Genomic DNA, 24,248 nt, shown 5'->3' on the forward strand with positions numbered 1-24,248 from the left:
AAGAAATCCCTTTATACCCATGCGTGCTTGGGCCTCGCTCGATAGAGTCCTCAGCAAGGACGATGTGTTTGTGGGGATCATCCCAGTTTCTTCATTGGGCTCCGTGGATACCGCCCCTCGCCTCTCGGAGCGCGATATAAGTATCTTCTCTGTGTCCTCCCTCATCCCCGGCCTCCTCACAGGGTAGATTGGGACGCTTAGAGTGACTTGATAGCACGAAAGTATACGAAATCAATCACCCTCGATATGGATGGGCCCGTCGACAAAGGGCGGCAGCATCAGCTCGTTGGTATCACCGTTGCTTGCGTTAGTCTTGGAAGTATGCAAACCGTACACCCTTTCCAGCTCAAGCTATCTTTACCCCAGCTAACCAGTTGTTCCTCGGACCAGCAATCATTATTATTGCTCGAGTCTGTACAAGGCTTTTCATTGTCCGTAGTTTGGGAAAGGATGACTGGGCCATGGTACTAGGCTGGGTGAGATGCCCCAATTCCCTCTGCTGCCCGACAAATGTTGATTCGTTTATCAACCCAGGCGGCTACGGTGGGCTACATGTGCCAGATACTTCTATTGGCACGATGGGGAATTGGTTTACCTGCCACTGAAAACTCCATGGAGGATATGGTCCGTATGATGAAGGTTAGTGGATGAGTTCCAGTCTCTGTTAGCGCTCGTAAGCTATGAAGACGATCTGACGATCCAGAATTCAAGGTCACTCTCGCTATCCAGGCCACCTATTATTTCGCTGTTGCCTTCATCAAAATCTCGATCGTGCTTTTCTACCTACGTTTAGGTAAGTCTCTATATCGCGCAGCACAGCCATGCTCCTGAGTTCGAGTTCTCCCCAAGACAACGTTTGACATCTCTCTAGTGGAGGCCCAGACCGTGGTCCGAAGGTTATGCCATGGGACTATTGCGCTTCTCGCAGTGTTTTTGGGTATCTGTTTAACGGGCACCCTCGCGCAGTGCGTACCGATGGAGAAGCAGTGGGATTTCATCGGTGCAGTTCCTGGAAAATGCATCAATACAACCGCGTTCTTCTACTGTAGGTCCAGCAGCTCTGTATTTGCCATTCGTCGTAGACCTGTCTAACTATCTGCGTGAGCAGCTACATCAGCATTCAATATCATCACAGACATTTGGATTATCTGTCTACCCATCCGAGTCCTCTCCAAGATCCACCGGCCGCAACGCGAGAAGATCATACTCTTCGTTGTGTTCGGAATGGGTGTTCTTGCTTGTGTTGCTAGGTATGCTTCGACTATAGTCGCGCCCCGTATAAGGCGCCGTAACTAACAGCCATATAGTATAGTACGGTTGTACAGCATTCGAGTGTTTACTCTGTCACAGGATCCTTTCTATGATGGTGGTCCCGTCAATATCTGGTCAATGGTTGAAATAAACGTGGCCATTGTGTGCGCATCGGTCCCAGGTACCATTCCCCTTGCCTCTGCCGATCTATCAACCCCTCACGAAACGTTTCCGACCACTGGAAGCCCAACTGACCTTTTCGCACAGCACTAAAACCTCTCCTTTCCAAGGCTCATGCAAGGGCTCAGTACTATGGGAAAAGTTCTACCTCATCAGCTCCGTACAGACTCGGTCCGCTCTCACCAAATGAGAGTAAGAATCCAAAAATCAACACCAGCATCCGTACAGATCATCAAAACTTCCCACTTTCGATGAAGCGGTCCGATAGAACGTTCGATAAGATGGGCAGCACCGAAGCTATCAACCAGCCATCGGATAATGAAGGGATTGAAATACATCGAGGTTTTACCTTCCGAGAGGAAAGGGTTGGGCGAGTATAGTTATAATCAGGCTTTATAATATATCTAGACTCGTATTTATAACTTAAAAATTAATTAATTAATAATACGAGAGGGTATATTATCCGCGAGATAGAAGTATAACTAAGTATAGTATAAGTATAATATACTAAGAGAATAAATAGCCTGCGTAACCCCTTCAAGTTCTCCGTTATTTTTTGTTTGTTTGTGTATTCCTTTTAACGTCCTTTGTAAGTCGAAGACTATAGTAGGACAGTTAGGGCTCCAGAGCCCTAACAAGCTAATAGTACATACAATATTGAGAGAGTCAATGTGATCTGGGGACAGTGAGGGCCTAGCCTTAGTAAAAACAACGCGAAACAAATGAAAAACAGTAAAAATGAACGAAACACCTGACTATAGTACTGTATAGTTAAGTTACTCCTCCTCCGCTCTCTCCAAGTGCCACCTCCTCGTTACGATCCTAGTCTCTTTTAGGAAGTTAATCGTCGCTGCTATTCCGACCTTAGTGTGTAATAATAAAGGTAGAGCGAGTCTAACCCCCCTAAGTTCCGATTTGAGTGCCGATCTAGCCCCGTTGTACTCTGAACAACTAAAGAGTAGGTGTTCAGGGGTCTCTCTCTTACTGTACCGGCATAAATCGCTATTGGAGCGGTCTAGCCTAAATAGGTACGATTTGAGGTATCCGTGGCCTAGCTTGAGCTGGTAAAATGCACTAGCTGTTTCCCTTTTTGTATTAGGTGGAATTGAAAGCCTGGCCCCTATTTTCCAGATAAACTTGCGGGTACAGCTAGACCGGATTACTAGCTCAATTAGCTGTATAGTTAGTTATAGTTACGAACAGATCTAGCACTTCCAATTCCCCCCTGGGCCCGAAAAACACTTTATTCGGTCGAAATCAGTCAATTGTCTAAAGAGGACGAAGCAATAGCTTATAATATCCAAATATCGATCCCGAATACCTGAATTACTTACGTTTACTCCGACGCTTTCTATATACCCGACAGTATAAATGTCGGAGTTAGTATCAGAGCCGAACATCTTATTTATAATAGAGAACTTGAAGGGGTTATATAAACTATTGAGTACGTTAGTTCAATAACTATACCCCAGTAGAAATATCGGATCTATTCGGATAATCAAGCTGGACTATACTACTTAAAAACACGTAGTAATAATTCCGGCTAAGTTTACTAAATTAGAACTATTCAGATAACTAAAATAGTAATCTAAAAAAGAGCTAGTATAGAACTAACTTAAATCTATAATATATAGATATCAAAAGAAACGAATTTACTGATCGTTTAGTTAAACGAACTATATTTGAAGAACTTAGTTCTAATAGTACTAGTTTTACTTATTTAGAAATGAAAATCAAAGTAATTCGCAGAGTAGAGTAGTTAAGTTATATAAATAACTATATAACAAATAAACCTAAGTTTATCTAAGAAATAGAAACTAAACTCTCAATTCCACTTAATACGAAAAAGGAAACAGCTAGTATGTTCTACTATCTCAAACTAAGCTACAGATATTTTAAATTCTATTTATTTAAGCTAGACTACTCTAGTAGCGATTTATACTAATATAGTAAGAGAGAGACTTCTGAATACTTACTCTTTAGTTATTCAGAATATAAAGAAGCTAGATCAATACTCAAATCGGAACTTAGAGGAATTAAACTCAACCTACTTCTCCTATTATATACCAAAGTCGGAATAGCAATGACAGTTAGTTTCTTAAAAGAGACTAAGATTATAACAAGGAAGTAGTACTTAGAGAGAGCGGAAAAGAAAGATTAACTTAACTATATAAAGCTATAGTTGAGTTATTTGGTCATTTTACTGTTTTTCATTTATATAGCGTTGTTTTTACTAAAGTTAAGCTTTCACTATCCCCAGATTATATTGATTCTTATTATTAGTTTATTAGAACTTTATAACTCTAACTATCCTACTATAATCTTCGACTTACAAAGGACGTTAAAAGGAATAATCATCTACTTCTATAAATATAATAGAAGTTGTTTTGAATATTTCTAATATTTTATGTAAAGTTAGGTTTTAGAGTTCTTAGAGTTGTTGTGTTAAGTTAACTTAACTATACTATTAAATAATCGATCTATAATTAGTAATACTCGTTATATAAACTATATATATTCTATAAATTCTTTAAAGACTTCTAGGAAGTCTAAAAGTTTAGTTTATTCAGGATAAGTTTTAATAAAGTTATAAACTTTGATAATCAAGTCTCTAGCTTCGAGTATTACTATATCGGCAGTATAAGTAGAAGTAGTAGATCCGGAGACCTAGGTAAATTCGGATTCGAAATCGAAATCGGAGTCGGAGTTTAAATTAGCCTAGTAGTAGTCAGTACCCGGGCTTAGAGTAGCTAAACAGTCAGGATAGCTTAATATAGGAACCCGACTCCGTGTAGTATTTTCAGAAAGTGTAGAAACTCTAGGTCACTTCCGAATTAAACTAGAGGCGAAAAAGATTTCGATCTTAGAAGTAGAAGCTAAAGAGTCGCTAAAGAGAAAGTCGAATTAAAGTTTAATAATGTATTTTAGAAACACTAGAATTAATATTTGAATCGAAAGTAAGCTAGAACTAAGGCTAGGCACTTACTCTATTTCGTCCGAATCAACGAAGTTCCGGGGCAATAAAGGGCGTAGGAGCTCCTAAGGAGTCAACGGATCCGAACTCAATTATATTTTACTTAACGTTTATATACCAATATATAAGACGATAAATAAGACAAATAAAGCGTTCTTCGAAGATATAAGAAGTTTTTGGGCCGAAAGTAAAGGGTTGATTTTCGTCGAAAAAAGTTATGTCGCATATACTTTAGATATAGTAAGATACCTGTATATTGTTATCTTACCGAGCTAGGGTCCCGCGATCTAGTCTCTCGGCCATGGCTTGATCGTCAGCCTGGTCCAAATTGCCTTCCACCTCTCTGCCTTCTTCTCATACGTTTCCCTATTTCCAAGAACAGGGTTTGGTCTTACGACTAGGTTGAACATATCTGACAACCCCCACGGCGCGTAAATATCCCACTCGTCCTCCTCCTGCTGCCCCTTCGCGTCCTCCCTTATTCGCACACCGATGATAGCGGTATTCGAAATGAAAGAGTCGATCCCGTCCTCCAGGGTCTTATTGGGGATGCACTCTTTCCTATACTTTTCCCCGTACCAGAGATGAACCCTCGCCTGATTGCGTACCTCAACCTCTGCTGCTATACCGGCGAAGAGCTTCTTGCTTGCCTGGATGACCCTGTCCTCCGCCTCCCATGATAGGTCTGACGCATCGTAGTACACGAGGTCGTAGTCCGAGATGCCCGTCTCAGGGTCCAGACCTGATACGTAGTTCCACACTGTCTGCGCGATGGAGCCGGCAGCGAGGTACCAGTGCGTTAGGTTAAGTTGCGGCACGAGCCTGAGGATCGTGAGGAGCGTAGGGTTGGTGGAGAGCGCTTTGCGGAAGTGCTGCAGCTGGAGATGTAAAGGTAGCTGGCCTATCTTTCGAGGACCATCCATTATAGAGACTGTCGCCAGGGACTCATTCGGCAGACGAAGTGATCGTTGATTTGAGTTGAGTTGTGTTCCTACTTGGTTGTAGCCGCTATTTAAAGACGAAGTGAGCGTGAATGCACGATGTTGATTGGGGTATTATAATAGCGCTCACGTGATGTAGGGCCTATCTCCCTCTTTCCCACATAAAAATTTCAAGAAAACGATACTGATTGTAGATAAGGTAATATACTCTCTATATCTTAGTGGGAATCTCGCGGCATGTTATGCTAACCTTTGATAGTTATCCCGCGACGTATGTTCAGTCTTATAGTACTGAATGTAGCAAGCCCGTGCTGGATCCGAGACCAAAGGCGCTATAAGAAATCACAGATCAAGCTTACATAGCCTACGAGAGAATTAGCTTCAGAGCTACTTATATTTCTATCAGATGTAACTAGGACGCATCGGTCTTCTCGGCTTCCGAGCCTCCTCCACCATCACTGTTGGAGTTTAGTTGAAGGTGACGGCCGTCGTCCGACTCGCTACCATCGTCTTTGTCGTATCTCCTAAATGTAAACTAGAAAACCGGTGCCCAGAAGATCATAACCGCTACTAACCCCGCGTATACCCATAAGATCTTAAAATCGCTGCAGACTCGCGAAAGTGCTAGTGCCAGGGCAGATCCTATGCCTGCAGGCACCTGCCTCAACACCCGGACCAAGCTACGCATGTCCTTTGGCGCCTCTGAGTAGCTGTACTCTGAGAGAGTCGTGAAGCCTGGGATTTCACCGGTGGCCAGCAGGAAGTAGACGGGGATTTGCAGCCAGACTGTTACATTGTTTGAGATGCTTCCGCCAGCCGATGCTGGGCAAGCAAGCGGCCATAATTAGGTGTCCTCTGAGTTTTTTTACCCCTGGTTGCGGTGGATGTTATATATGAGTAGGCAGGAAATTCCATTGCCGAGATAATTGTAGTGCCCATGGAACGAGATAGGGGGTGGAAGCGGATCGTCGTGTGCACTGTGAAGGGAGCTTCTAGGCCGAAGGCTTATTTCGGGACCAGGAAGCTTGACTGTGTGGCTCAATTTTACAAATTAGCGCCAGCTGAATCAAGCTTGGCAAGTTATATGTACAATTGCTCTACTCTGCCTGTAACTAAGGCCAACAAGGGGTTGATCCACGGATGCAAGAGTTAATAGCGCTTGGACAGGTGGTAGCAGCTTCTACAGGGGTTCCAGGGGGCAATGTACACACGGTATATGCTGTCCAGGACAGATTACTACGATAGGGAGGTCAGGAGGGCCCCGCCTACTACCCAGCGGCTCCTGGTGGATTCCTCGCCATCGCATTTGACAGAATAAATTGCTATAGACGGGAGGCCCAACTTATTATAGGTAGCAGCCGGAGGGAGTAAAAGTATAAAAAAGTAAAAAGGCACCCCTCCCGAAGCTCAATTATATTTTCGTTCGCGCTCTAGCGGCCTTTTTTCCAATAATACGTTTGTATTGTTTCCAATTTGGAGTCGCTAAGCTGGGTCAGCCACGCCACCAAGCCACCATACTACCTGTCCCATTCAAGCGGTTCAGCTTAGCCACTCCGCCAATACAAGATCGTGAGTCCCACGCTTTGGGGATGCGGTCCCGCGTACACTACTAACTGGAAGTTGATGAGACAAAAGGCGCGGGCCTCCAATATTGCAGAGGTCTAGACTCTCGAGCTTCATGGTCTGGATCTCCAAAAATGGGCGCGAACAAGACTTGGGACGATGATTGTATATACTGAGGCAGATAATCGTGCGCTGTATATAACTGTGGGTGGCCCTCTGGCTCTTTTTTCTTTATCCATCACCTTATTCCGAGTATTCTGCTCGTGTCACTCATTTGGTGCTATATCAGTAATATACCCCTATTATTCTATTTTTTTCTCTTCTGCCCGTTGCCGACGGCTATCACTTGGTACATGATGAAGTGGTGGGCAGTTCCCCTCCTCGGGGCATCCGTTGCCTACGCCTATCCCCAACTGCCTCAGCTTGGACGACGGAATGGAACCTATTCTTCCACGACCCCGTCTACAGCCCTCTCCGCCTCAGCTCAATCTACAAGCAAACAGACCACATTCGGGAATAGCACGGGACTTTCGTCCTCTGTTTCGACATCAGCCTCCAGCGCAGTCACACCATCCCCTGTTGTTTCTGGTACTGGAGATGTTGATGTTGTTATTGTTACAGCAACTGTGTCCTCGACAGTATATGAGTTCCCTACGTCCAAACTTGGTCCAATTGCAACCCTCGCACCCGTCATTCCAACGGACCATGACATGGGCCATATTGGCCATCTTACCCCCCATCCTCCTAACGCTGGAGCTGTGATTCATTATGCACAAGAGAGCAACCCAGGTACGTGACACTCGTAGCCCGTCGTGGGTATCCGCCAAGATATTATTGTATAGTGACAAAAGTTAATCTTAGAACAGGCTCCTCTGCTGGCATCTATGCTGTTGTTACCCCGAGATGGAAGGTCCCTTCCGTTGTCCTAGATCATTCCGCTATGATCACCAGTGTCGAAGTATCTTCAATGGGCAATTTGATCATCATTTTCCAGGACCTCAACTCATTTGACCATATCGCATCGAGCTGGGATGCTAGCCAGGACATAATCTTCATCACCTTCACCCTTGGCTGTGGTGACTATGACAAGAACCAGCGCTGTTACTACCAGGCCGGGCAGCTCATCTTCGATATCAATACCCTTACCGTGGTGGCAATTGGTCAGGCTCGTCCTATCGGGGACGCCGCCCACGATATCAACGTTTCCTGGGGTACCTATGGAGATCACGAGGTCGTATATGGATCAGGCCCAGGTGAAAGCAGTCCTACCGATAACCCGCCATCCCCAACTCCCGCGGCTACGGAACCCCCCCCTGCACCTACTACGACAGGCAAATGTGCAGTACCTGCAGATACCAAATATGGTCTTCCTACTGCTTGCTTGGGGCCCTACTTCGATCAGGACCTAGATGATGGCCTTGGCTATTTCAACGCTAGCGATTTCTCGTTCGCTGACGACCTGGGTGATGTGGATCTGGAAGAAGATTGGGATACACCTGGCATGCCCCTTCGGAGACGAGGAATATTATTTGACAAGCTGAAGTCTACAGCGGGCAAGGCTTTCGATAGTGCTAAGAATGGGGTTGCCAAAATTCAGTCGTCGGTAACGACCACAGTCAAGAACGCGAAGAAGGATGTTATCAAAGCTGGAGAAAGCATTGTGAAGGTCACAGTGAAGATCGTTGAGGTTGGCAAAGTCGCCGCTACTGTAATCAAAAATGCTATCACCGGCACCCCAAACATCTTCGAAAAAGACTTCGACAAACTCCTCCTACCTCGGCCGGCTAAGGAGTGTAAGGAAACCAAACGTGACTGCAAGCCGATCGATCCAGACTTGAAGGCCGTGAAGTCCCCTTGGGGGGATGATGCTATTCTCCTCAAGTCCTTCGGAACCCCGCCCAAGTCAACCGATTTACTCCCTGTTGGCGGCAAGAAGCAGACTACTAAACTTCGTGGCAAGTTTGTCAACATCTACTGCGTCAAGTGCGGTCTGTCAGGAAACCTCAAGACCTCTGGCAATATTACTATTGAGAACATCAAAGGTATTACTAATGGTTATGTGAACGCCGATGTGGATCTGACTATTGGACTCGGGCTGGGCATCTTTGCTCAGGATATTTTGACTAAGACCTTCCGAAACAACCTCTATGACATCCCGCTCTCGCCTTTTACCCTTGGCTTCGTGACAGTGGGACCTATCCTCTCCATCGGAACTGAGCTTCAACTCACAGCAAACGTTACAGGAAGTATGCTTGCAAGGGCCGACGTTAGCCTTACCCGTGCAAAATTTACATACGACTGGAACAAGGGAGGCAAGATGCTCGAGAAGAGCTTCAAGCCTCAATTCAAGCCAAAGTTCGAAGCTGAAGGCGAGCTCACACTCTCCGCTCAATTTGGTATCCCGGTTGGTCTTGAGTTCGCTCTCACTACTTTCAACGGCTGCACACGATGCAAAGGGTCAGTTGGTTTCGAGACCATGCCGTCGGTCAAAGCCGCCGCCGCCATTGGTGTCGAGGCAAGCGCCGGCGACAACAAAACCGCTTCGATTGGTTTGAAGGCCATCAACAATTGTACCGGTATATCAACATCGATCAGCGTGAGGAATGATGTGAAGGCGGTGTTCAAAGGGTTCGGTCTTATCCAGAAGAACTGGACCCTTCACGAAACCAAGGACTATATTCTTGCATCGTACTGTATTGGGTGAGTCTAACCTGCTCTTATATTTGATATTTGGCAGCAAGTTCTTACCTTTAGGATATAATTATTCTTAAATACCACTAACAGACTCGCAGCAACAAAACCGACGGAACTGGCAACGCCAAGCTTGGCCTTCATGAAAGGTCTCTTCCAGAAATCTCGTACGACTATACGAAGTACGACCGTCGCCAGATCTCGAACACATCAACAACGACCAGCTCAAACACCACGAACAGCACCTCCGTCGGGCTAGTCGACCTCACCGCGTATGCCGTCAATGAACTAGATGACTACGGCTATACCGGTTCCAACATCCTCGCCATTCCTTACGACCTTGACGATGAGTCCTTCGAAGGCTACTGGTTCAGTACTCTTTCCGTCCAAGATACCGACAACGAGTATATTCTTGCTTCCTGCAGCGACGGTAACGTATACGTGCAAAAGAACTCCACGCTGAATGAGCTCCCATGGTACATCACTTGCACAGCTCTCTGGGCCGGTTATGAGGACGTAGTGCTCTCTACACCCACTGGAGGAGTCCTGCACTATTACAACAACACCATGTCCAAGGTGGGTGTCAGCCGTCTCCGCACCGCGGACGACAGTGCGCTCCCAGGAGAATCCGTTTACGTGTAAGTTTTGCCTCGATGTTTGACCTAGCGGCCTTCCAAAGCTAAGAACCACGCAGCGCACTCGCTCCATTCTACTACGAGGATGACGATGATAGCGATGATGGACCAAGTCTCCTCGCCGCGGTAACTAATGACGACATCTTTTTCCCAGTGGTTTGCACATACAAGGACTCGCAGTCCGCAAAGATCTACCTTATAACTTCCGACATCGACGCAGGTATCGAGATGCTCAAGTCACCCGACATAGAGTATAGTATTACGAACGGCGAGGTCGACGACTGCTACCTGCTCTCCCTCGGGATCACGGATCGCACCGATGGGGACTGGGCTGATTGGGATGACGATGCAGAGGAGATGTATAATACGGATGAGCTTGATCTAGAGTTTGACGATGACGTGTTCGACGAGGAGGGTAACCTGATCTATAATCCGGATGATTACTTTGAGTTTGAAGGAGAAGAGCTTGATTATAGTACGTTGTCGTGGTTAGAGGATGATATTGACTACTAGGTAGTTACGAGTAGGATACTTATAGTACTACTTGATATTAAAGTTATTTAAATAAACTTAAAGTATTTATTATTAACTGTTTCCTATTTTTTAATTTAATATCTAGGAAGAGATAATTTTGGATACTTTTTAGAAGTAGCTATATTCAGTGAATTCTCTAAAGACTTCGAGTAAGTCTAGGAACTTTGCTTATTCGGTATAAGCTTTAGTAAAGCTGTAAGTTTCGATAATCAAGTCTCTAGCTTCGAGTATCGCTATACTAGTAATATAGGTAGAAGTGTCAGAGCTAGGAGCTCGGGTAAATTCGAAATCGAAATCGAAGTCGGAGTCAGGGTTTGAATTACCCCGGCAGTAGTTGTTTAAAGTGTCTAGGCAGTCGGGACAGCCTAACGCAGGTACCCGACTCTGTGTAGTATTTCCAAGGGGTGTAGCAACTCTGGGTCGCTTCTGAATTAAGCTAGGGACGAAAAAATTCCGATCTCAGGAATAGAGGCCAAAAGGTCGCTGGAAAAGAAGTTGAATTGAGGTTAGATAAGTTAGATAACGTTCTTTGGAGACGCTGAAATTCGAATTAACAGCAGGTTAAGGCTAGGGCTCGGTACCTGCTCAATTTCGTCCGAATCGACAGAGTGCTGGGGCAGTAGGGGGGGCGGGAGCTCCTGAAGGGGCTCCTGAAGGAGCTCCTGGGGAGTCAACGGATCCGAATTCGATTCTATCTTACTTAACGCTTATATATGAATATATAAGACGATAAACAAGACGAATAGAATGTTTTTCGAAGATATAAGAGGTTTTTGGGCTGAAAGCAAGGGGTTGATTTTCGTCGAAAAAAGTTGAGCTGTCGAATTAGAGTAATTAATAGCGTTTAAGTATATAGTTAAGTTTTTGCTTAACTGATCGGATTCAGGGGCAGGGCGGGTAGGGCCAGTGGACTATATTGACTCTTAATTTTATATTTACAATAGCTTGTTGGAGCTCTAGCTTTAACTGTCCTACTACAGTCTTCGACTTACAAAGAACGTTAAAAAGAATAAACAAACAAACAAACAATAAGTTTTTACTTAACTAATCGGATTCAAAGGTAGAGTAAGTAGTACCGGAGATATAAGTAAAGTTAGTAGTATATAAAAGGTTATATAACTTCACTTTGAGCTACTAAGTAACTAATTCTAGATTTAAGATCTAAGAGAAAATAATTGAAGAAACATTTTAGAGTTTACTATATATAATTAGTATATAGTTGCTAGTAATAAACTACGCTTAGTATTAGCTAAATAAACTAAATGTAAGAATACTAATTTAGTTTGAATTATTCGAATTTTAAGTTTTGGGCGTTAAATAACAACTTAACTAAACTGTCCTTTGCAAGTGTTACAAACCAAGGCTCCAGCAGCTATACGCCAGCTATATATAGCCTGCGTAACGACAACCCCTTGCTTTCGGCCCAAAAGCCTCTTATATCTTCGAAGAACGCTTTATTCGTCTTATTTATTGTTTTATATATTCGAATATAGACGTTGAGTAAGATAGAATCGAGTTCGGATCCGTTGACTCCCCAGGAGCTCCTCCAGGAGCCCCCTCAAGAGCTCCCGCCTCCTCTACTGCCCCGGTATTTCGTCGATTCAGATGAAATTGAATAAGCAGCAAGCCGCTAGCCCCAACCTACTTTCTATTCAAATATCAATTCCAGCACCTCCAAAAGACGTTATACAACTTTAATTCGACTTCCTTTCCAGCGACTCTTTAGCTTCTGCCCCTGAGATTGAAAGTTTTTTCGTTCCTAGCCCAATTCAGAAGCGACTTAGAGTATCTACTCCCCCCGAAAGTGCTGCACGCCAGGTTCCTGCGTTAGGCTGTCCCGACTACTTAGCTACTTTAAGCCCCGATACTGACTACTGCCGGGCTAATTCAAACCCCGGCTCCGACCTCGATTTCGTATTCGAATATACCTGAGCCCCTGACACTACTGCCTATCCTATCAGTATAGCGATACTTGAGGAAGGAGACTTTATTATCGAAGTTTACAACTTTACCAAAGCTTGTACCAAACAGTCAAAGCTCTTAGACTTACTCGAGGTCTTTAGAGAATTCACTGAACACAGCTACCTCTAAAAAGCCTCTTCTATTATCTCCTCCCAGATCTCAAATCTGGAATCGGCTACCCGGCAGCTCGAAGCCAAGTCACGTGACCTCTCACGTGCTGCCCCACGTGCCGCCGGCCCCAGCGGCCCTGCCCCTGAATCTGATCGGTTAAGCAAAAACTTAACTATTCGCTCAAACACTCCCAATTCCTCCAATTCGACGTTAAATAATAACTTAACTATACTGTCCTTTGCAAGTGTTGCAAACTAAAGTTCCGGAGCCCCAAAAGCACCCCAAGAATAGACTTTGGTTGGCAGAAAACCAAAGCCAACTTCACTGCTTAAAACGGAACGATATAGCCCGAATAAGCTTATTATTAAACAAACCCCTGGAACTGCTACTTCGTTCTCCCCCCTAGTAGCCCGAAATGCCCTAAATAAAACTTTTACAGATAAAGAGATCAAAGGCCCTGTAGTTATTTCGGTAACTAGATTTCTGAAAAGGAATCTAGTTATTACAACTACATCTAACTATACAGCCGATTTCTTGATCGAAAAAAGAACTATTTGGGAGTATATNTAGTTCAAAGTAGCTATCCATAGGATCCCAACAGCCGATTTCAATACCCCTGAGGGCATAGCCCTAATTATTGATAAGATCAAAACGTTCAATACTGGCCTGAACCTAATTGGAACGCCTTATTGGCTTACGCCTAAGGAACGCCGGCAAAATCAGCTAGCTGGCTCAATAGCTCTCTCTTTTGCTACAGAGCAGGAGGCTAATAGAGCTATTCGAAATAGGCTTCATATAGCTGGAATAAGTGTACGAGTTGAAAAGCTCTATACTACTACTCCAACTATACAGTGTACTAAGTGCCTTAGCTTTGGGCACTTGGAAAGCTACTGTAGAAAGGCTCTTACGTGTGCTTTTTGTGCTGAAAGCCACTCAACTAGGCAGCACTATTGCCCTAGCTGCAAAGCTACAAGCAAAAAGTGCTTACACCTAGCTCCAAAGTGTGCTAATTGCAAGGCAGCCCACATGGCCACAGATAAAGCCTGTGAAGTGCTCCTGGCACTCAAATCCAAAGGTTCTACCAAAGGTCCAAATACTAGAACTATATAATTAGTTCTAGTATTAAAGTCCTACAAGTGAATCTGAACCGTAGCGCCGAAGCTACGGAGAGTGCCCTACAGGTAGCTGTAGAAACGAAAGTGGACTTATTACTTATTCAGGAGCCTTGGCTAGTTCCAGGCAATACCCGTTCAGTTCTCTACTCTAGATTCACTCAAATTCTGCCGGAAACTCACTTACAGCCACGTACACTAGCTTATATAACTAGAGGGTTTAGGCCCTCTTATTATATAACTAATTCTTCACTAAACGACCTAGATCTACTTATTTTAGATATTTCGGAAGTAAAAGCCACTTCTCCTAAAACTGAAAAGCTAGTCAATTAGATCGAATCTAATAGCTTAGAGCTATTGAACACCCTTAGCACAAACACTTTTTTTCAGGCCCTATATAACTAGAGAAAGTGTTCTAGACTTTACTCTAGTCAGCCTAAGCCTAGCTAGCAAAATCCAGGACTAGATTGTACTCCCGGATCTCGGATCGGATTACTACAGCATTAGCTTCACTATTGCCAGCAATACCCGACTACTAGTCGATAATCTAAACCTGGCTACTGTCTATAACACCGACTTAGCCGATTGGGGCATATTCTCAGAGAAACTGAAATCCGGTATAATTAACTATATAACTCTAAATTCACTTGAATTGACAACTATATAACTTAACAATATAAATTCCTTAGTTATTCTCCAAGAAGAAAGGAGTATAGCTATTACTAAGCTACTCGATAAAGCTTCTGAAGAGCTTACTAAAGCAGTTATAGATACAGCGGACCTAAGTATCCCAAAAAGGAAAGTAGAAGCTAGAACTAAGCTTTAGTAGAACGACAATCTGAAAGAACTACGCCAGAAAATAATTCGGAATTAACGAACGTTTATCTAGTATAACTATAACTATACTACTAAACACAACTACTTTATACACACCTTTTTTCGACGAAATTCAACCTCCTTTCGGCCCCAAAAACACTTATATCTTCGGAGAACTCTCTATTCGTCCTATTTATCGTCTTATATATCCGTATATAGGCGTTGAGTAGGATGGAATTGAGTTCGGATCCGTCGACTCCTGCCCAGGAGCTCCTCCAGGAGCCCCCTCAGGAGCTCCCGCCCCTCCTACCGCCCCGGAACTTCGTCGATTCGGATGAAATAGAGCAGGCGCCTAGCCCTAGCCCTAACCTACCCTCAATTCAAGTTATATCGACTCTAAAGGACGTTGCGCAAGCTCAATTCGACTTCTTTTCCAGCGACCCTTTGGCCTCCGCCTCTGAGATTGAAAACTTTTTCGCCCCTAGCCCGATTCGGAAGCGGCCTAGAGCCTCACCACCCCCTGAAAGCAGTGCACGCAAAAGGGTACCTACGCTAGGCCGCACAGACCGCCCGGCCAACTTAGGCTCCGGCTCCGACTTCGATTTCGAATTCGAATATACCCGAGCCTCCGGCACCCCCCGAGCCTCTAGTACTACTACCCGTACCGCCGGTACAGCGATACTCGAGGCTAGAGACCTAATCGTCGAAGCCTACGTACGGCCTTACGAAAGCCCGTACTGAACAGTCTAAGCTCTTAGACCTACTCGAGGTCTTTAGAGAATTCACTGAACACGGCCACCTCCAAAAAGCATCCTCGATTATCTCGTCCCAGATCTCAAATCTGGAATCGGCTACCCGGCAGCTCGAGGCTAATCACGTGCCCAAGCACGTGACGGCCCCACCGGCCCTACCCGCCCCACCCCTGGAGCCGATCGGTTAAGTAATAACTTAACTATACGACCAACTACTCCCAATCTACCGAATTCGACGTTAAGTAATAACTTAACTATACCGTCCTTTGCAAGTATTGCAAATCAAGGCTCCAAAGCCTCCGATCGCCCCCAGGAGTGGACACTTGTTGGCAGAAAGCCTAAACAGGCCACACCGCCTAAATCGGAACGATCTAGCCCGAATAGGCTTATTGTTACACAAACTCCTGGAACTACTACTTCGTTCTCTCCCCTAGCCGCCCGAAATGCTCTAAATAAAGCTTTTACCGACAAAGGAATCAAAGGCCCTGTAGTTATTTCAGTAACTAGATTTCTGAAAAGGAATCTAGTTATTACAACTACATCCTAACTATATAGCCGATTTCTTGATCGAAAAAAGAACTATTTGGGAGTATATAGTACTTAATCAGGCATTATATAAAGATGAGCCTTAGTTCAAAGTAGCTATCCATAGGATCCCAACAGCCGATTTCAATACCCCTGAGGGCATAGCCCTAATTATTGATAAGATCAAAACGTTCAATACCGGCCTAAACCCAATTGGAACACTTTATTAGCTTACGCCTAAAGAACGCCGGCAAAATCAGCTAGCTGGCTCAATAGCCCTATCCTTTGCCACGGAACAGGAGGCTAATAGAGCTATTCGGAATAGGCTCTATATAGCGGGGATAAGTGTACGAGTTGAAAAGCTCTATACTACTGCCCCAACTACACAGTGTACTAAGTGCCTAGGCTTTGGGCACTTGGAAAGCTACTGTAGGCGGGCTCCTACGTGTGCTTTCTGTGCTGAAAGCCACTCAACTAGGCAGCACTATTGCCCTAGCTGTAAAGCTACAAGCAAAAAGTACTTACACCTAGCTCCTAAGTGTGCTAATTGCAAGGAAGCTCACGTGGCCACGGATAAGGCCTGTGAGGTACTCCTGGCACTCAAATCCAAAGGCTCTAATACTCGAACTATATGATTAGTTCTAGTATTAAAGTCTTACAGGTGAATTTGAACCGTAGCGCCGAAGCTACGGAGAGTGCTCTACAGCTAGCTGTAGAGACTAAAGTGGATATATTACTTGTTCAAGAGCTTTGGCTAGTTCCAGGTAATACCCGCTCAGTACTCCACCCCGGCTATACTCAAATTCTACCGAAAACTCACTTACGGCCACGAACGCTAGCTTATATAGCTAGGGGGTTTAGGCCTTCTAGCTGTATAGCTAATACCTCACCAAACGACCCGGATTTACTTGTTTTAGATATTTCGGAGGCAAACGCGACTATTCAACTCCTGAATATCTACAATGAGCAGGATTTAGGCGATTCGGGCCTACGTACAGTTAATCGGGTACTTTACCCTAGGGCCCTAGGCCCTAATACTGTACTAGCCGGAGACCTTAATATCCACCACCCCTGGTGGGATCCGGTAGCACCTACCACTTCTCCTGGAGCCGAAGAGCTAGTCGATTGGATCGAATCTAATAGCCTAGAGCTACTGAATACCCCCGGTATAGGCACCTTTTTCAGGCCTCATATGACTAGAGAAAGTGTCCTAGACCTTACTTTAGTCAGCCCAAGCCTAGCCAGCAAAATCCAGGACTGGATCGTACTCCCAGATCTCGGATCGGATCACTACGGTATTAACTTTACTATTGCCGGCAATACTAGACCGCTAGTCGATAATCTAAGTTTGGCCACCGCTTATAATACCGACCTAGCCGATTGGGGTATATTCTCAGAGAAGCTGAAGTCCGGTATAGTTAACTGTACAGCTCTCAATTCACCTGAATTGATAACTATACTTAACTATACGAACTCTTTAGCTATACTTGAGGAAGAAGAGAGTAGTATAACTATACTACTTGACGAAGCTTCCAAAGAGCTAACTAAGGCGGTTACGGAGGCGGCGGACCTAAGTATCCCAAAAAGGAAGGTAGGGGCTAGGGCTAAGCCCTGGTGGAACGATAGCCTTAAGGAACTACGCCAGAAAATGATCCGGAATCAACGAACGTTTATCCGGTATAGCTATAACTATACCGCTAAACGCGACTACCTTATAGCTAAAAACGCCTACTTTTTAGCTATAAAACAAGCTAAACGGAGCCACTGGAACGACTTTCTTGAAAAGGAGGATCCAAAGACGATTTTCAAGGCTATGGCCTATACCAGGGACCGACAGATCGAACTAATACCGCCTATCCAGGCTAGTACCAATCCGGAACATCTAGAGTCCTCATTTGCCGGCAAATGCTCTGCTTTTCGCTCTACGCTCTTCCCACCGCCCCCCGAAGCCCCAAAGCCAACTTGGAATAGCTATACCCCTTCGAATAAGTGGCTTTAGCCCAACTTAACTATACCGGAGCTAGCTACCGCCTGTACGACTAAGCTTAAGGGCAAAACACCTGGACCGGACCTAATTACGCAAGTAATTATCCAACACGCTTATAACGCTATTCCGGAAGTCTTCTTTAGGCTCTTTTCGGCCTTAATTGACGTTGGATACCACCTTACTTGCTGGAAACAAGCTACTGGAGCGATTCTCAAAAAGCTAGGAAAGCCTAACTACACTTTACCTAAGGCGTATAGAGTAATATCACTCCTCAATTGCCTAGGCAAGGTCAGCGAACGGATTCTAGCTCAACGATTAGGCTACCTAGCTGAAACGACCACCCTACTCCACCCGAGCCAAGTTGGAGGTAGGCTTAAAAAATCGGCTATTGACGCAGCTTTGCTCTTCAATAACGAGGTCGAAATAGGCCTAAAACAGAAGCAAAAGACGTCCGCCTTACTCCTAGACGTCAAAGGAGCCTTCGATCACGTGGCCAAGAACCAGCTATTGTCGATACTCAAGGACCTACGCTTGCCTACTAGCCTAGCTAGCTGGGTACAGTCGTTCCTTAGTAATCGCCTATTACGCCTAGCTTTTGACGGCCAAATCGAGCAATTTGCCGCTCTTAATACCGGTATCCCTCAAGGCTCCCCGATATCACCTATCCTGTTCCTTATTTATATAAGGGGCCTCTTTACCGGTATAGTTACAGCCCGTCCACTCTCCTATATCGACGATATAGCTCTAATAGTTACTACACCTAACTATACGAGTAATATTAAGATACTAGAGAGAGAGGCAGCTAGGCTATTCGATCAAGGGGCTAAAAGTGCGATTCAATTCGATCTAGCCAAGACCGAACTAATCCACTTTGGGCCGAGTAAAGCCAAGCTACGCTTACCGGATCAAACTCGAATTGAGCCCAAACAGCTAGTTAGGTGGCGTGGTATTTGGTTCGATCGAAAGCTCTCGTATAAAGAGCACGTCAAAATTCGAATAGCTCAAGCTAAATCGGCTTTCTTACGCCTAGCCTGACTAGCTAATACCGAACGTGGCCTATCCCCGGCAGCTATACGCCAGCTATATATAGCCTGTGTAACGAGTATAGCCGATTACGGATCGATTATTTGGTGGCGAGGCCAAGCTAGCTTCAAAAAGCGACTCCAGGAGCTCCAAAACCTAGCTTTGCGCAAGATATTAGGGGTATTCAAAACAGCCCCTATTATACCGATGGAAGTGGAGGCCAGCTTACCCCCCCCTGAAATCCGGCTTAATAGCTCAATCCGGCAATACGCTCTCCGGCTTACTAGGCTCTCTAAAAACCACCCGGTTAATATAGAAGCTAGTAAAAATACCGAAAGAGCTAGTGCTAATTTAGCTAACCCTATAATAGCTAGGCAATACCTAGCTAGGCCCGATTCGGATTCGGATTCAGCTTCAGATTCGGAACTTAACTATACTGAACCGACTTTAGCTATACAGCTTGACCGGATTACTAGCTCAATTAGCCGTATAGTTAGCTATAGTTACGAACGGATCCAGCACTTTCAATTCCCCCCCTGGGCCCGAAAAACACCTTATTCGGTCGAAATCAGTCAATTACCTAAAGAGGAAGAAGCCTTGGCCTATAATACCTTAATATCGATCCCAAATACCCGAATTACCCACGTTTACTCCGACGCCTCCTATATACCCGACAGTATAGGTGTCGGAGTAGGTATAGCTATACCTACTCGGTATAGTAGTATAGTTAATATCGGGGCCGAACAGCTTGTTTACAACGGAGAACTTGAAGGGGTTACACAGGCTATTGAGTACATTAGCTCAATAGCTATACCCCGGCAAAAATACCGGATCTACTCCGATAACCAAGCTGGACTACACCGCCTGAAAACACCTAGCGATAACCCCGGCCAAGATTGCCAAATTAGGGCTATTCAGGCTACCGAAGCGGCAATTCAAAAAGGGGCTAGTATCGAGCTAGCCTGGGTTCCAGGGCATACCGATATCGAAGGAAACGAGCTTGCCGATCGCTTAGCTAAGCGAGCTACACTTGAAGAGCCTAGCTCTAATAGTACTAGCTTCGCCTACCTAGGGATGAAAATCAAGGCGATTCGGAGAGCTGAGTGGTTAAGTTATTTAACTAACTATACGACGAATAAGCCCAATTCGAATCCAAATAGCTATACCCGCAAGTTTATCTGGAAAATAGGGGCCAGGCCCTTAATTCCACCTAATACGAAAAGGGAAACAGCTAGTGCCTTTTATCAGCTCAAACTAGGCCACGGATACCTCAAATCGTACCTATTTAGGCTAGATCGCTCCAATAGCGATCTATGCCGGTGCGGTAAGAGAGAGACCCCTGAACACCTACTCCTTAGCTGTTCAGAGCTTAAAGGGGCTAGATCGGCACTCAAATCGGAACTTAGGGGGGTTAGGCTCACCTTACCCCTGCTATTACATACCAAGGTCGGAATAGAGGCAACGATTAGTTTCCTAAAAGAGACTAGGATCGTAACGAGGCGGTGGCACTTAGAGAGAGCGGAGGAGGATTAACTTAACTATACGGAGCTATAGTTAAGCTATTCGGTCATTTTACTATTTCTTTTCATTTGTTTAGTACTATCTTTACTAGGGCTAGGCCCTCACTGTCCCCAGACTATATTGACTCTCAATCTTGTATTTACAATAGCTTGTTAGGGCTCTAGAGCCCTAACCGTCCTACTATAGTCTTCGACTTACAAAGGACGTTAAAAGGAATAATCAATCAATCAATCAATCTATGGTTTGCAATCTACTGCCTCGCAGACTTCATACTCCACAAAACGCGTGACAGATAATTTTCGGAGGAGAATCAATCACCTTTATGGAAAAGGCAGACGAGCTAAGGAGCGAGTTTGGCTATGACATTTACGTTTTGGGACGGAGGAACGGAAAACTCGTTAATTACACATCTAAAGGATCATCTAGAGATGGACCTTCCTGGCCACTCAGCTTGACAGAAGTCGTGAGTAGCGTTCTTTTGATCCAAGGCCTATAATCTAAAAAAAGGTTTAGGATCAGAGTTATCCTAGGCCAGAGAGATATACACCGGCTAGTTTCTTAAAACGAGGCACTAAATCTCTGCTCTGTGAAGGCCGGAAGGGACGAGATAATCCTATGGTGAGAACTGAGGACTTGCAGACTGGAGACATAACGGGTGCTGGGGGATAGATTGGCTCTTTAGGTTTGAGGACTTAATGCTCATTGGAGAAGCAGAGGATCTACTAGATAGAAAATTATTTAGCCTGCGCTGTACATACATTGGATAACGTTAGATGTCGAGGTCTGGGATTGCTCAAAGACTTTCTCTCTGGATACTCATCCTGTACAACTCTTATAATACAAGTTCTGGGATCCAGACCAGCAGTATCTGTCAGCGTCGTCTTGGCATCTTCTATATGAAAGACAGTAAGCTGAGATTCTGCAACCTCAGCGGTAGAAGCCTGTGCTTGCACTGCTCGTAGTGGTCTTTCTTGCCTTCGAATTTCAATTTCAGCTTGTGGTTGAAGTTACGACAATAGGTTGCGGTTCCACTCTAGAGGCACATTTGTTCGCTTAGCGCTTGGAGCCTGCCAAGATTGGAAGTGGCGGCAAAGTCGCGCCAAAAATATTTGCCGCCGGGCCCATGCTAAATAAGGTTTCAACGTTTCTCCGCTAAGACCGGAAGCCTGTTCTGCCATCGCACTTTTGCACCTCTTTCCAACAAGCAATTCTGCTGCCACACCTTTACATACTTTGAATAAGCTGCTTGTTTGATACCAAACCACTTCTAACAAGCAGCCAGTTCTAGTACCACACCACTTCTAACAAGCAGCTATTTTTGCAGTCATACTTTTGCATCCCTCGAGCAAGCAGCTATTTTTGCTACCACACCTCTTTCAACGGGTAGCAAGCAACTATTTTTGGTTTTGGCAGCCCAAAATGGCTTTCGTTTTCAGTGTCACCTGACGCAAATCACGTGCCGTCACAATCACTAGCCGGTTGGAGGTAACCACCCCTCCTGTCGAAGATGTCCGACACTGGCCGGGATTGGACGTGACGTCTGGAGGAATTTTATAGGGAAATGTCTTGATTTTTTATGTATATGGAGATGCTTTTGGTTAAATTAATGGAGGATTATGAATGCTACGACCTTATAGCCCCTCCAGTCAACATTTGATTCTGTGATGTGTGGGCATTAACTAGAAGTTCCCAAGGAAATGAGACTCCTTCGTAGATGGGCAATCGCAAACACCCACCAGGGGATGCGCTAATTCATGCAACACCAAATAATAAGCGAATATGCAAAAATCCCCCTTATTTTTCATTATTTACTATTCTACCTCACCACAAATCACTTTTAATGGCTGCGCCACCTGTTTTTACTAGACTTTTGCATCGATCTAGCATTTCTATAATGCGTGCACGGACCTCTTCCAATGTAATCTTGTCCCATTCATCCTGACAGACTGCCTTATACTCCTCAATATTTCTCCACGTCCTCCTCCGCACTCGTTGCTTTAGAATATTCCTTACTTCTTCTGTGGGATTTAGATCGGGTGATTGCGGTGGATGAACAAGGGTAGGGATCCAATTGGAGTCTAAATAGACCTGTGCCATGCCTCTTTTCTTCTTCCCATGGGATGGATCCCCATCCTCTTGAAAAAGCCACCGTTTTAGCTCTCCATTTGGCCGTACAAGACGAGCTTGGTGCAGTGCTTTGGCATGGACTGGAAGGAGGGTTTCAGTGTAGTATTTTTGAGTCATTGCGTTCCCTTTTGGCTTAACAACCTGCTCCTGGGGCAGGCTAGCCTCCCACTCTCTCAGCCGTGCTTCAAACTCGTCAGTAGTCTCGTACTTCCTTGTACGAGGCTTTGGCGGTCGAGGAGGACGCTCAATATACTCTTCCTCGTCGTGGTAGAAGTAAAGCTTAGATTTGCCCCACCAATTAACCCAAGCAAAGACATGCAGCTTCACCCCGGTCCTCTCTCCCCTTTCCTGTATATTCTCAGCATCCGTACGTGTTCCTTGCTCTCGTAGAATATAGCCCTGGGCCTGGGAAGAAGTATCTAAGTGCGCTTCGTCAGAGAAGAAGATATATTGCTAGAAGTTGTGGATTGTTTTGTATTAGTGCTCCTCGCTATAATTAACCCGCTTTCTCTTGTTTTGACGTGAAATCTCCTTCTTAATATATGCCTGCTTATAGCGCTGACCTCCTTTTGTACATGCCTTAAGCCTGGCTTGAAGTGAGCGCTTCTTACATCCCAATTTGTGGAATTCAATTTGAGCCTTATATGCCTGGTCACGCACTGGGTTTCTCAACGGCGAAACAAGCATCTGGCACTGTTCTTTCGAGACAATTGGAGGGCGACCTAGCTTATTTGATAGCCTGCGTGTACGACGATAGGCAGGAGAGCCAAAGGTATTACGTTGGCGGAGCCATCGAGAGGCTGTTCCAAAATCGGGGTCGCGGTCCTGACAAAACTGACGTAAACTTAGGCCAGGCGCGCGTGTATCCCATGCATCAAAAAACCTAATTCTATGGCGTGTAGTATAAACAGTATGACTTGATTTCGGTTTTTGAGGAGTTATAGGGCCTGCGGATCGGATTTTGGGTGCCATTCTAAGAATTATTGTTGTTGTGTTTGTTGTTTTTTGACGATCTTGAAATGTGCTGACCAAAAACCAAAGTACCCACTCATACTAGTGCCCCACTCCTTTAAGCCAATAACTACGAGGATGTCCGCACTGAAAATGGCTTGCCACCTGCTGACATTTGACTCTTAATGGGCTCGATTTGAGGCGGGGACAACTGGGTCGTTGGCCCGTTGCTGATTCCCACCATGACGGACAGTTGCACGGTGGACGATAAACCGCTGAAGCTCGACAATGAGTTCCCATCGCTGACTTTAAGCGGAGAAGTGCTGTCGCTCAGATCGAAAATAACCAAAAGATAGCAAATTCCTGACTTTGGGAGGCTTACGATCCACACTTTCGGATGATAATGTCTATCGCCTTACTTCTGGTCGACTATCCCCGCATCTCTGTTTTTGAAAGTGAAATGCTCCTGCCATCAGCAATCTCGCGAATCTCGCGTGTGGAGCCTCATCTCGTGGCTGATCTCCCACAAACCAAAGCTACTTCAACTCCTAACTCTCCTATCCGGCCCAATTTGTTTAATGTTATGCCCGTA

General features: G+C 45.0%; 5 protein-coding genes across 5 annotated transcripts; 3 read left to right on the forward strand and 2 right to left on the reverse strand.

Annotated features, from left to right (window-relative positions):
- Positions 1-246: 246 nt before the first annotated feature.
- Positions 247-1,524, forward strand: BP5553_02389 (uncharacterized protein; the record flags this gene model as incomplete). Its single annotated transcript, XM_032011012.1, has 7 exons — positions 247-319; positions 391-476; positions 535-639; positions 712-793; positions 872-1,045; positions 1,109-1,250; positions 1,308-1,524. The coding sequence occupies 7 exons, from the start codon at positions 247-249 to the stop codon at positions 1,522-1,524; spliced, it is 879 nt and encodes a 292-aa protein (XP_031875066.1).
- A 3,168-nt stretch (positions 1,525-4,692) lies between these two features.
- BP5553_02390 (Uncharacterized protein) lies at positions 4,693-5,328 on the reverse strand (the record flags this gene model as incomplete). The annotated part of the gene is made up of 1 exon (XM_032011013.1): positions 4,693-5,328. One exon carries the CDS (start codon positions 5,326-5,328, stop codon positions 4,693-4,695), a length of 636 nt encoding a protein of 211 aa, XP_031875067.1.
- Positions 5,329-7,265: 1,937 nt separating this feature from the next.
- Positions 7,266-10,748, forward strand: BP5553_02391 (uncharacterized protein; the record flags this gene model as incomplete). The annotated part of the gene is made up of 4 exons (XM_032011014.1): positions 7,266-7,698; positions 7,752-9,609; positions 9,702-10,238; positions 10,295-10,748. 4 exons carry the CDS (start codon positions 7,266-7,268, stop codon positions 10,746-10,748), a joined length of 3,282 nt encoding a protein of 1,093 aa, XP_031875068.1.
- Positions 10,749-15,001: 4,253 nt separating this feature from the next.
- BP5553_02392 (uncharacterized protein) lies at positions 15,002-21,247 on the forward strand (the record flags this gene model as incomplete). Its single annotated transcript, XM_032011015.1, has 10 exons — positions 15,002-15,440; positions 15,657-16,021; positions 16,709-17,432; positions 17,529-18,036; positions 18,178-18,980; positions 19,428-19,751; positions 19,785-20,381; positions 20,670-20,713; positions 20,871-21,041; positions 21,092-21,247. The coding sequence occupies 10 exons, from the start codon at positions 15,002-15,004 to the stop codon at positions 21,245-21,247; spliced, it is 4,131 nt and encodes a 1,376-aa protein (XP_031875069.1).
- A 1,152-nt stretch (positions 21,248-22,399) lies between these two features.
- On the reverse strand, positions 22,400-23,677 carry BP5553_02393 (uncharacterized protein; the record flags this gene model as incomplete). The annotated part of the gene is made up of 2 exons (XM_032011016.1): positions 22,400-23,158; positions 23,207-23,677. The coding sequence occupies 2 exons, from the start codon at positions 23,675-23,677 to the stop codon at positions 22,400-22,402; spliced, it is 1,230 nt and encodes a 409-aa protein (XP_031875070.1).
- Positions 23,678-24,248: the final 571 nt, after the last annotated feature.

This window comes from Venustampulla echinocandica, assembly GCF_003357145.1.
Source record: "Venustampulla echinocandica strain BP 5553 chromosome Unknown scaffold_0, whole genome shotgun sequence".
Taxonomy (NCBI): Eukaryota; Fungi; Ascomycota; class Leotiomycetes; order Helotiales; family Pleuroascaceae; genus Venustampulla; species Venustampulla echinocandica.